Genomic DNA, 13,808 nt, shown 5'->3' with positions numbered 1-13,808 from the left:
TAGCGATAGGATGAGAGGAAATGGCCTCAAGTTGCGCCAGGAGAGGTTTAGATTGGACATAAGGAAAAATTTCTTTACTGAAAGAGTGGTCAGGCCTTGGAACAGGCCGCCCAGGGAAGTGGTAGAGTCACCATGCCTGGAAGTATTTAAAAGACGTGTAGATGAGGCGCTTAGGGCCATGGTTTAGTGGGCATGGTGGTGGTGGGTTGACGGTTGGACTCGATGATCTTAGAGGTCTTTTCCAACCTAAATGATTCTATGATTCTATGATCTCCAGGTCAGGGCAGGCACACGGAGTGCCACGTCACTACTTCTAACACCTCCTTTGTCTCTTTTTCTTCCCCTCAGGTTGGTTGAAATAGGAATGTTGGGTACACACTGATAATATGTAAGATAAACTGTCATGACTTTGTTCACCTGACTTCAGATGGAAAGGGTTCATTTTTGTGGGTTTTGTAACTGAAAGATATGCACGAGCATGCCTTAGAGATGTTCCTCACTCCATAAGGCTTCTTGCTGCCACTACATAAACTTTAAGTCCTTTTTTTGTAACAGTGTCCATCCATGATAGGCACAGAAAATGAATTAAGAACATTCATTTTCATATCTTTATTGTCCAAATATAGAGGCAGCAGCAGGTACAACCTGCCATAAATGCAGTTCAAAGGTGTGTGAGTGAGGCTACAGAGGTAAGTTCCTAAGTTGCATACATGTGGTTGAAGTACAGCATTACATTAGCACTGGAGGTTAAGAGTTTACACCCTGTCCCCAGGGAATCCCAACATGAGAAAGGGCATTTACATAGTGTGTCTGTACAGACTTTGTATAAATGAAGGGGGGGAAAAATAGAGAGGCAGACATCAAGCTAAAATTAACCTTTATGTTATTGAAAGGACCAGGGGAGGAGTTGACATCCTTACACTTTAAGCATTTCTTAATTGCCTTGAGAAAGAACAAGAACAAGGGATAAAAATAAGAAATGAGTTATTTTTTATTGAAGATTATTTCTCCAAATCTCAAAACACTACCAAGTAGAATTTTTCCTTCCCTCAGTAATATGCTTCCTGCTGCAAAAAGTCAGTAGAAAACTGTAATAATGATACTTAAAGTTCTGTAAAACCATTAAAACAGTTAAAAAAACCTGTGAGACTATTAATTGGACCTTTTAAATTCCTTCAACTCAGAAAAATCAAGAAAGCCAAGAATGTGTTTTTTCTCCTGAAGTGAATTAAAAATTTTGCTAAATATCTATGACTCTACATAGTCAAGACTGGGCAAGGAGAATTCACACTCTGTTCTAGCAGGTGACACCGTCATGAAGCTCTGGGTTGCTGGTGTCCCAGCCTTCAGCAGTCACGCAGCACATCTGAACTTCCAGCATGTAAGTGGCAGCTTGAGTTAAGACAGCGCATGCCATAGTTGGACTGGTTTTGTCCACACAACATATCTTTCTACTCCCTGAACAAGATGGGATGAGATGATGAATGCAGTACAAATCCATGAAGGGTGTGCTGTCTTCTGAACTGCTTTCGAGTTTCAAGGAATGCAAATGCACACATTTAAATAATGAAACAGGTGGAAGGAGAGGCTACTCCACCTGATGCATAAAACTCTCCCTTTCATCTGCACTGTGGGCTGCTTCTTCCTTTTTGTCTTCACAAAAGCATCTTCACAGTTTTCGAGAAAGACATTTCACTCCTATTCCATCTACAGGCCTTAAGATCACTAAGATTTTTTTTGCCAAAGACTGAGTATTCAGAAACATTTCATTATCTTGCTGTTCTCGACAACTACATGCAATGTTAAAAGCAGCAGATTAAAGTCAACAATCTCTGCTGCTGAAACCCCTGAATTTCTGACGTTTTCTGAGAGTTATGTTTTCTCTATTTGCATACTCTATTATCTGTTTTGTTTGACACTTGCAGCTATGATGCTGCTTATGCATTAATCACTCCTGTGAGTACTTTACATGTGAGGTGTTGTATAATCTACCAACCGCAACTGAAGGCTTTCTCTCTGTGCCACATTCATCATGCCTTAGCCTGTGCCTATCTGGTTAAAGTCTAAGAAACAATAATTAATTCTGCTACACATTTTTTTTCCTTACTTTTTTATGTAGCAAATAAATTCCTATCAGACAACGGGTAGCTGTTGTGAAAAAAGTTCACCAAAGCATTTTCTACAAACATAAAATATGCCGCCTTGTTATTCTTTTTTGAAATTACACTGAAGTTGTTTTCCTACTGAATTTGTGAAACATGTGAGCCACATGGAGTCTCAACAACCACACTCAAATAAGCAGAATGCTGTATTTCCCAACTGACAGTAAATCAACAGCTTCACTAGCAATTTTAAAAATGAGACCTGGAATTATTCTAAAAAGAGTCCTGGTCATTTGCGTACAAATATTTTCCTACAGTCATGAGCAAATATTTACTTGCTCTATCTTTAAGGTAAGTTCTTAGTACTTACAAACAGAAAGTATAGCTTTACCAGATACTTTAAGACAAGAAAAAAAGCTAAGTTTGTGAAAAACACTAGCCACAAATATTCTGACAACAATTCTAGTCCTAGTTGACCTCGAGAAGGTGGGGTCCATTGATAGCCTGCACCCATAGGGTGCTTTCTTCCACTCTTCTGATTTTCTCTTGGGAGAAAAAAACTGTAGGGGTGCTACCAGTTGAGGTGCCACCAGCGATGTTCCCCCTACCACGTATACATGGACTAATATTTACTGCTGAGAGCCCCCGAGGGACAATGTGACCTATGGGAAGGTTCTGGGCCCCCCGCTGTAGTTGGGGGGTCATTAGACTAGTCCTAGATAAAGCACATCTTTTTGAGAGATGCCCCACTTGATTTCAATCCTTAGGTACAGAGAACCAACCACCTCCCATAGTACCTTATCTAAATGGTAAATCTCTATCACTGTTAAAAATGCATGTTTTGTTTCCAGTCTGATTTTATACAGCTGTAATTTCTAGACATCAGATGTTTTAATGTTTTTTTGTAGCACGGTGAACAGCCTTCTACCAGCAGATATGCAATATGCAGGTATTTATAAAACCTTGATCAAGTTACATCTCAATCAGCTCCTCTACATATCCTTTCTGTTGTCTTTCTAATGACAAAAGAGTGGAGCAGACATCAGAAGTAAGGAAAGATAAACATGATGTCCCAGCGCCCTGGATGGAATAAATCATCATAATTCTACTGAAGACAATAAAGTTATCCCGACTGACATCAGCTGAAGATTTGGCTGTGCATCCCTATAGTTAGGCTGCTTGACAAAACATACACTAACTATTGCAAGCTTTTGCCACACAAGGCTTATTTCAGTGAGAAAATCTATCTTGCAAAATATGTTTTTTTTTAAAAAAAAAAGGAAAAGAAAGATATCCTGCAAGAATACAAATTTGCTTAATAAGAGAAAAAAAATAAATACTTTAACACAAGGTGTTCCAAGACCTTAGCTTTATGATTTGGTGGTTCTGATGGCAATAACTCACTGCAATAAAATTTGGGGTAGCAGCAGGTCTGTGTAGCATAACAGTAAATTTTGATGTAAACTGAAGACCAGAGCCTGGTAATGAGGCACAAATGTGAAGTATTCACCAGAGACTAAAAGTATCTTCTATCACTGGCATGCAATACAAGCTAGAAAAAAGTATTCAAGCATGATTCAAATCTCAACACTTAGATTAGAAGGGGCAAATCTTTTGTTTTGTTATGAAAGTTATTCATCTTGTTCATCGGAAATACAAAATTTCTGTTTGACTCAGTAGTTTGCACTAATGCTTAAAGGTGCCAAAAAAAAATCAACCGTATAGGTCAGCCTCAGGATGAGTCATGAATACTGAATTTAAACTAATATGTATGAAACTGGTAAAACAAAATCTCTTAAATATATCCCAGCTACAACAACAACAATCTCCTGTATTGGATTTATTAATAACTGTACTGTGAATAAGAAATACTAGCTTCATTCTACCTGAGATGAAAAATGAAAAAAAAAGTAGCTGTCCGCTCTCTTCAGTGTTATACAGTGACACATTTTGTTTAAGATATTACTCTCTCATGGGCTGCATATCTAAAAAATATAATTCATGAAAAAGTATAATGTAATTGTTCAGGCTTTGATGAATTGGGGCATAATGTTAAATAATTATTCATTGCCTTTATTCTTCTGTCAAAGTGTGCAAAAAAAAAAAAAAGCTTTTTATTACCTTTTTTTTTATATAAGGACATGGGCCTTTGTGACATGCATTTTATTTTAAACTAATGCTTCTATTATTCCACATCTGAATAATTATAGCTGACATCATCTTCTCTTCGGTGTCCTAGAAGATCTTTAGCTCTAGTCCACTGTTACATATTTTATGCATTACATGAAATAAAATACCTCAAGATTTTGAAAATATTTATTTTAAAAACAGCAATGAAATTGTCTGTAATCACATTTTCTGCTCTGCTTTGAAAGCAGCATTATTCAATATGCCAGTGGTCTTTTCCATAAGAGCAACATATTAGAAATTCATGCTGCTCTAATATATCTGAATTCATTGATGTACTGCACTCCCTATAGACCTAAAGAAACATTTTTGCTTCAGTTTCATATGTCCTGCACATTACCTACTGATGTGGTGGTTGTCAAAACAGTTGTACAGTAGCCTTTGAATTCAAAGTGTGCCTTGACTGTATACTAAAAATGACAATAAACCTAAGTATATACATTATGCTGGCTTTTCTTACCAGCACAAGTAGAGCATTTGGGAAATAAATCCCCTGATTTTATTGCCTTTTAACATCTTTTCCACTTTAAACTTCAAACCCAGAAATCTGAAGCATTTCAAGAAACTAAAATCTCTTTTATTTCTTTCTTGTAAATTTTCTATGGTATACCATCATGAGCCACATTTTCAAAAAGATCAGTACAAGATTATAAATGAAAGCATTCCAAAAATAGGTTTTTTTCCTCTACATAAAAACAGCACTGTGATTTTTAACCCTGGTTTCTTGGGGAAAAAAGCAATCATCTGTAAAATATACCAAAGAAGCTGAAATGTCTATAATTTTGTTGATAGAATGAACACACAGTAGAACTCATTTTATAGAACACATCCAAAAGCATTTTTACAGATAAACACACACTTTCATAGGGATGGTATATACGTGCATTTGTTTGCAAATGTTAGAAGGGTATTTCTTGCGGTCCTTGGAATATTTCAGGAAAATTCATGCAAACAGAGAAGTGCTGGCAGGTCAAGCCCCAACTGGAACTGAACCAAACCTACATGGGGCTACCTTCAACTGTAGTAAATCAGGCAGGGATCCCTATTCCATCATATAGAAACAAATATGCCTACAGGACCATCAGTACATCTTCATTAAACAGCTCTATCTATACTTAATTGGATCCACTTAAGAAGCAGGAATAGAAGTCATGTCCATTTTGAGGGAGGACTTTAGAGGGCTCCCACATGGCTGGACCATGCTGGGGCTGGACCGTGTGTTCATACCACCGTGTGCCACATTCTGCACAAAGTCTGTAGACTTCTGAACCCCCAATATCCAGATACAATGAGCATCTAAAGAAATCTGTACGTAACAGCATGGTATAAATTAGTGTGCATGTGCATGTGTGTATATATGCCTGTATATCACCTAAGCAGAAAACAGAAATACAGAAACATAGAAGCCAATATATGAACTGATAGCAGAATAATGAGAAAGAGAAATTTCAGTGATTTTTTTTTTTTTAAAGTAGTGGGGGTGCAATAGGACATCCAATCAATCAAAAAAACTTCAAAGGCGGCTAATTCCAAATTTAAGTATCAGACACAGTGAATGGCAATGGGAATTTTTCATCTCCCAGCATTGTAAAATTTTTCAGAAAGAATTCCCACAGTGTAAAAAATCTGTAAGAAGCTGATCCCTAATACGAATTCACTGAGCTGATAGTGGGCTCTTATTGTGTATGTCTAAGCACTTCCACAGGGGAGAATTCTTACAGAGCTTGGGGCAAATCCTGCAGTCCTTACTCAAAGGGATTTCATCTGCAGCTTGGAGGGAGTGCTGCACAGTATGAAACCAGGACTTCTAATGGGGGGAGTTTTGAAGGATTTTGAAGAGGGGTACATCCTAGATTTTCAATCTGTCCAAAATCATGGAAATCCTCATCTGAAAACACCTGGTAGATGAGATGAAAGAAAAATGCTACAGTCAGTGTACAAACTATTTTCCTACTTTGTTTCTGACCTCACTGTGTTTCCTTTCTCTTGTTTGGCTAGCATTAATTAAGGCTTTTTCTATAAAAACACCAACTGAAAACCACTCACTAGCCAAAAAGGAAGGTATTATTGCTAAAATACCAACATGGGTTAAAAACTGGCTAAAAGGAAGGATGTTGAAAGTAAAAAAAAAAAATAGACCAGATTCAATCAGAGGCACATAGCACTGCAGCTGAATTTGTCCCAATATAAGTAAAATTTGCTGAAGATGTGAAATTAATTAGGGACAGAGAACAGCCAACAGATTCATTTCTAAGAATAATTTTTCTGAAAATGCTCATTAGTGCCCTGAAAAATGAAGCGAGATATGTGGTTTCCAAATACACCAAGCGGTAGTTGATATACCAGAAATTATATGGCACCAAGGGTTTAGATAGATTGTAGAAACTTACACATTATTTTCTAGGTGAGGCAATATAGAAGTGATTTAGGCAAGTACCTGCTAAATGGATCAGAGTTTGATGAGATAGTAAAAAGGAAACTTAGAGATGAGTAATAGCAAGAGAAAAGAGTCATATTGTAGAAAAAATGTAAAAGGTTCTGGATTATAAAAAAGAGCTTCAAAGCTAAGTAAAGAATGCTAAGTCTACAAAATCCTCAGTCTTTCTTCATCAATTGAAAGCAAAAAGGACAATGGGGCCATTCTATTCACTGAAGAAGTTACTGAATTCACTGAAGAATTAACTGAAATTATCTCCCTCAAGTTAATTCCTCTCAAGTTATCAAATTCAAATCAGAGGAACTATACTGCCAAACAGTATTTGAACCGTACAAAATTGTGGTGTTAACATCCTACCAGTTGTACTAACGTGAGATGTAGCTTAATCCCCTTAACAGACAAGCCAGTTTGAGTTCAAACTATTGCTAGTTAAGAGGACCTCTTGTGTGCGAAGGGCATGCCAGTTAGGGATAACAGTTGACTTAGCCCATGATACTTAAAGGATCATGCTTTATTTATTGAACGAATACTCAGAAATGACTGATAAAGTTTAGCGCATATTTTCTTGAGGCCTGATTTTCATTTTTTCTGATCTGCACTGAGTCCCAATAGCAAAATTGCCTAGTTATATTAATTCAGCTTTTTTGTATTTGCCCTCGACGCAATAATTCACTGTGATGATCTACAAACTCTCAAGGCCCTTTGTTCAGAGCTTGTTGCAAGAGGTTAATGTGGAATATCAGAGCTTAAAAGAATGCATAGATTTGAGCCATAGCCATGGCTCAAAAGAGGTCAATTCAATGAAATACTGCTTGTCTTGACCGGAGTGCCAAGCGTTTCTCTTACTTTTTCAAGTCCTTTCATGGCTCTGATTCTCAGAACCCCACACAAGATTTAGCTCATGTTCTTTAATGCATGCCATCAGCTTTGTAGAAATGCAAGCAAAATTAAAAACATTTCCACGAAGTATATTTATATTTCTCTATGAAAATCTGCCTCTCCCCCTCTCCTCCCATTATTGAACATAACCCTGGGGTCAGATTCTGACCTCAAACACAAAGTGTGTAACATCCTAGTAAATCAATAACAACTGAGCAGCACATAAGAAGCCAAGACTAGCCCCCCTGCAGTACAGCTTGTTGGACATCCTCAGAGAGAATGCAGAGCTCCTCGAAATCAAGGTGGCTTTATTTTAATTAAGTTGCAATGAAGCCCTGTGACAAGGCAGATTTTTGTTGTAAACTAACTTTTTTCCAGCCACCACGGCCCCCCAGCCCCTGGCTCTGGGGCTGTTAGTCTGAGGGTCTGATGGGGAGCTGAGCTAGATCCCTCAGCCCACAAACCTCCATACGCTGCCTCAGCTCCCAGGTTCCCAGGATTGATTTTGGTTTTTTAGGTAGTGGGATGGGGAGCTAGGAAGCTGGAAGCCTAAACAGCCTCAGTCCCTAAGCATAGACCCTCCCAGCTGGGACACAGTGCCCTAAGCCTCTGAGCCTCCAGTGAAAAGCCCAGACCCTTGGATCTCTAGGAATGGCAGATCCTTAACTTCGGCTGTCTGGATCTGCAGTTCCTGGGCAGCCCATCTAGCAGAATGCCTGAAGTCCAGTGAGCCCCACACAATGCCAGGCCCCATCTTCTTCCATGGGATTTTTAACTCTTCAGCTTAGAATTGTACATTGACGTGAAGTAATGCCCTCTTTCGTAAAATGGTCTTGTTCTGGAGCTGCTATGCAAGAAGTATACTAATTATTTGTAGAGCCCACTTGAAAATGTAACATGTAAAGTAGCTCTGCAGTTGTTGCAAGCAATTTAACATTCAAAGAAGTGATTTATAATATCAGGCTTCCCAAGATTACGACCATAATGACTATCTGACAGACTTTATAAGCAAATCGTCCAGTCATTTCAATTGGATTCTGGCTGGCTAAGGACTGGGAACTGTAAAAAGGCTATAAGATTTGGCCTAGAATCAGAAATAACATTTGCTGTTTTCCAAACGTGCGGTAAACAAGAAAGGAGATATTAAATTTTTGTACATCTCTCAGCACATGCAAATGAGAATGGAAAGAGCCTCGTCAGACGAACACAGAACAACGGCCATCTGGATCCAAACCCTGCTCCAGCAGAAGTCAAAGCCTTGAGCCTCCTTTTGTCATTATTTACATCCGTGTAAAGCAGGAGTAATTCTGCTCAAGGTGGCGGGTAACATCCTGGCTTTGAGGAACTCAGCTGTAAAATCCCCACCGACTTCAGTGGGGGGGGGAAGATTTGACATAGGGAGTGCGATGTAAAACCCAGAGTCAGGCCAGCTCACTCCATGGCTTGGGTGGTGCAGGAGCTGGCCCCTTGGAGGATTTCAAGCAAGTCTGTATTTCCACGACTTCGCAACTTAAAGTAGTACAGAAGGGAAAGACTAAAAATGCTTACCACAGAGAGAGAATTGGAAAGGAGTGCCCCATCTTGGCCAAGCATGTTGGAAACTGTAATTTCGGGTAGATCCATGTTTTGTGGGTGGAATGGAAGGAGGCCGTTGTGGTTCATGGGATGACACAGAGAGTGGTACCCAGACTCTATCTCATTCAAGTGCACCAGGGAGTGGTCAGGCAATGACGGAGGAGTTATAGGAGGTATGTTAAAATCTTCACTTTCAAGACTTGGGCCAGGAAAAGACTGAAAAAAAAAAAGGAAAGTGCTATGAAAATCATATGAATACTGATCAAGAATAATAATAAAAGTCACACAAAACAAACAAAAAGAGCCCAACTCACATACTTCTAAGCAGAGCTTCAATTTAACAAAGAGAATATTTTAAACACCCATACATTATAACAGTGGAGTTTCACCATTATGTATGGCAGAAAAATTGCCTCTAAGGCATAAGAATCTCTGATACTTTCACAGCTTCCATTAGAAAAAGATTTTTTTTTAACCAAGCTGAATTCAGATTTCAAGGGTCCTATTAAAATTTTCCAAGAGTGTTCATCTAGCTGAATACCTTTTTCATGGGAATTGTGGAAAAAGGAATGCAATTTATAAAATTAACATTGGCTCAAACTGGTTCATAAGACTCCCTGCTACTCAGATCAAGAATTACATAGTGAAGAAGATATTGCTTTTAGGCTTACAGGAGAACCATGCATTTGTTCTGCTACAAAGAAAAACAAATAAACACAGAAATAGTACATACTTTGTATGAATATGCTTTGTGTTTACAAAAATACATTTATGGTGTCTCAGAAACACTGATTTTTCCTTTCTTAATCTATAAACTCAATGATACATACATTTTATCAGTCACCTAAATGAGTTAATCTACAAAACAACTGTTTAGTCTTTTGTTGTCGGCTGCCATTAAGTCATCCAACTCAATCTGATCCAAGGAAAAGCCACAGGCAAAGTCAGAGTAATGCACCAAGGTGGATAATTGCTATTATTTATCTACATTCTTTGTATGGCAGGTAGGCTCATTTGGGGGATAGGGATGGGTAAGCTTATATTTCTTAAAGGAAAAAGGTGAGCAGGGTTGGATACATGACCCAAATCAAGAGTTAAAGGGATCAGTTACAGTGGTTCAGCCTGAAAGCCTGCTCTGCTTTTCTGAGAACAGCCACAGTTCTCATCTCCTTTGCAAGTGATCAGCCTTTGCACATCCCACGCCCACAGTCACGAGGTTTATAGCACAGAGACTAGTTCCACCCTTCCTGCCCCTCTGCAGCAACACAGCCCTGCTCTGAGTGCTGCTTTTGTTAATTCTGGAAATGCAAGGATTTAAAAACGTTCTGCTCCTACAAAGTGTCTTCAGAAAACATGAAAAGCAGGGCACAATTTCAAAAAGCAGCTATTAGAAGAAAATGTTTTTCCCAATACAAGTTTGCAAATGGAGGACAGTATGGTGTATGAATTAATGCAGAAGGACAAGGGAAGAATCAATGCCCAATTATAAACAAAGGGGTTTTTCATTAGTCATCATAGTAATAGTGTCCTCCCCGATGCCTGAGGTTACTCTCCTCTGTATGAGCATGGATATAAAAACTTAAATCAGACAAACAACAAACAGTGTTACATGTTTTCAGTGAGCTGCTGAACACAGAAGAACCTACTCTAGTGCACATTGTCATGGTTTTGGTTGCTTTGCTTGTTTCCCAACAAGGTTTACACCTCTGTTACCAAGTATCTTGGTATGAAATAGAACAGGAAGGCTAGACTGCAAAGGCCAAAGTAAAATCCCAAAGAATGAAAACAACAGGACAGGTAGAGGAAGAGGTCTGGCAGTGATACCACCATCCTTATGCCTGAGGATTTTGATCCTGCCTATGCTTTCCAGCTGTGTTTCTCATCTCCAGCAGAGGAGTTTGCTCTCCCCTTGTATCTGCCCTCTCCTTAAGGGGAAGTTGGTGTGAGTCTACTGCCATTGGTAAGTCATATTTGCCCCTGCTTTTAGAAGCCATGATGCAGCCATCAGCAGAGACATTTTCAAGGGAGGAAATACGTACAGTAAAAATAGACCCTCACTAAATGGAGAGAACACTTACTCATGACAAAGAGAACACGTCATATTTACTCAACCACAATGTATAAACTGTGCAAAACCAAATAAAGGTATTATGGACATACTGTATACACTATTTGCTAATTACTATTACATTAAATTGATGATGAAAAGAAAGGTGTCTGAAGTGAGCTTAAGGTTTAACACCACAATAACAAAGCAGCGAGGAAGAGAAATAAAGGAAGGGACAACACCCATAATGCTCTTTTGGACCAGCACTATCCCACACAAGTACATTTAGATTTGGTTACTGTAATCTTGGTGAGTTTAGATCCATGTAACCTACAGCTACCAGGAGGGATTCATGAGCCGTGAAAAGAGGACATTTTGTGTTCAACACTGTCTTTTGTACTGTCCCAAAAGACTGATGGCCTGAAAAGAGTTTTCTCTCCCATGATTTTGCAGGTACAAAGAAGTGTTAACTCAACATTTGTTTTCTCTTTCTCTCTAACTATCCTAGTGAAAATACCTTGTGCTGCATCTTTGCTGAAACAAGATGTCTCAACACCTTCTAGAGGAGGAAGAGATCTGCCCTCCTACTTTCCTTAAGGAAGAGTAGGACAAGGATCTACAGTATTCTCTCACCACTTCTTTAACAAGAAGAAGAGACTTCAACTTACATTCGCTACTAAAAGCAAACATTCCTAAACCAAATATTGACAGGCTGTGTGTGCCTACATCATTAACATTGGGGGCATTCAGCAAATCTGCTGTCTTATTCGTATACCTTTTTTGCATGCCATATGTGGATAGTCCAGGTTTTACTTCAGTTAGGCTTTGATTTGCTGTGTTTTAAATGTGTCTTTAATTAGTAACACTTCAAAAATGGTGGAAGCAATTGAACTGCCATTACGACATTAGCTTCACTTATTAAAAAGGAAGTAAAACACTAGTGGCATAAAACTCCACAACTCAAGTTGCATTATGTGTAACTATATAATAATGTTATATATATTATATGGGCTAAGCATTTTAAATAGATGGTTGCTCTCTGATTATTTTAAAAAATTACACCACAGTTACTGCTTGTGAACCAGTTAGAGTGTATTTGATCCCAGATCACTGTCGACTACACTTAAATAAGCTAGGAGTAGTGTAGCAAAGGCAATAATAACACACCAAAACAACATATAATTCAAGCACTAGTACTTCCCATAATGTTTTTTATTTTCTTTTTTTCCCTTTTTTTTTTAAGACATAAACTATTCTATTACTTCAATAAAGCTAGGCAGAATCCAAGCCATATGCTAATGGTATGGAGAGCTATCTGAAAGCATCTGCAGGGCACCCTATTCAGCTAACATTCTCAGCCAGTTTGGTATTTCCATACTTAGTATGTGTGTATGTAACACATACAGACATAACTTCCTCAGGGAAGCTACTTCAACAATAACGTGACTCCAGTTTGTGTTGTCCAGGAGCATGGTTCAGATGCTTGTAATGACTTTGTACACAGGTGCATCAGAAACGAATAATGCTATATACATTTGCAGCAAACCCAACATATCCCGCAAACAAGGCTGTTGCAACTGCACGTGGAGAGAAGGAGTGAGGAACAGGACATATGCTTGTCCTGCCAATAGCAGCTACAAGCTTCAAACACCTTCTCCTAGTATCCTGCCATATCTCTCCTCGCCATTGGGAAAGCATTCTTGAGGAACCATCTGGACTCCCTTGACGCAGCTGATCCAGTGCTGGCAATGGGCTCTCCTGGAACGTCATGTTGTTACCCAAAAAAACATTTAAGGGAACTCCAGCACAAGGCCAGGCCCGACTCCCACTCCTAGGCCAGTCATCATCCTGACCCGACCCCTGGGCTTTCTTAGAGCATCTCTTCTTCCAACCCAAGCCATTTATCTGGAATTTCTAATGAAAGCAGTTATCTACTATCAAAAGCATTAGGGAAGGCTACACTCCCTGTATCCAATTACAATTCATAAGTACAGCTCATACGTATTAATAATAAATGGTGGCCTGTAGCTTCAGCTCTGTTAGGTTTTTCTTGGGGGTGGGGAGGAAGTTTAGGGTCTCCCCCCCCAAGGGTTTTTCCCTTCATAGTTGGCTTTACTATAGGCAGGACTTTCTCTATTCAGAAAGACATGGAATAGCTCGCCTTTTCACTTTTGAATCAAAAAAGAGTAGGAGTAAATGCTTTATTTACTTTACCACAGAGCTGCTAGGAACTTTGCCAGTGGTTTCGCTTTCATCTCATGACTGTGGGAGTGGATGAGGTGTTCATCAGCTCTTCAGTTTAGTGGAACTTCCTGGACCTTTATTACATTCCTGAGAGAAAGCCCTCTGCAAAGTAACATCATTAAACCCACTGCATAGCACTGAACAGACACGGGCTTTAATTTTACTTTATTATAAAAAGGATTTTCATTACACCTGTATTTATTATAAGCAGATTTCCGTATTTCTTAGATGGGAGCTACACAGTGGGAACCTCAGAACTGAGCATCCTTAAATTTGGGTTATTTATAGACACGAAACTATGAAAAAGCTGTTTGAATCAAGGATGTCTTCCCAAATC

General features: G+C 38.9%; 1 protein-coding gene across 1 annotated transcript in view; it reads right to left on the bottom strand.

The window, feature by feature from the left end:
- LOC104078811 (thymocyte selection-associated high mobility group box protein TOX-like) overlaps positions 1 to 12,997 on the bottom strand; it is a gene marked incomplete at its 3' end in the record, with an annotated part of 68,750 nt that extends 55,753 nt beyond the window's left edge. Inside the window, exons 1-2 of the mRNA XM_009580592.1 lie at positions 12,761 to 12,997; positions 9,154 to 9,396 (exon numbers count right to left, since the gene is read on the bottom strand). Coding sequence (XP_009578887.1) covers positions 9,154 to 9,396; positions 12,761 to 12,997 — 480 coding nt within the window. The remainder of the gene's footprint in view (positions 1 to 9,153; positions 9,397 to 12,760) is intronic.
- Between the last annotated feature and the right edge of the window lie 811 nt (positions 12,998 to 13,808).

Source organism: Fulmarus glacialis, unplaced genomic scaffold, assembly GCF_000690835.1.
Source record: "Fulmarus glacialis isolate BGI_N327 unplaced genomic scaffold, ASM69083v1 scaffold10006, whole genome shotgun sequence".
In the NCBI taxonomy this organism is placed as follows: Eukaryota; Metazoa; Chordata; class Aves; order Procellariiformes; family Procellariidae; genus Fulmarus; species Fulmarus glacialis.
The sequence above is the reverse complement of the archived record's forward strand: the minus strand, read 5'-3'. Positions and strand labels throughout refer to the sequence as shown.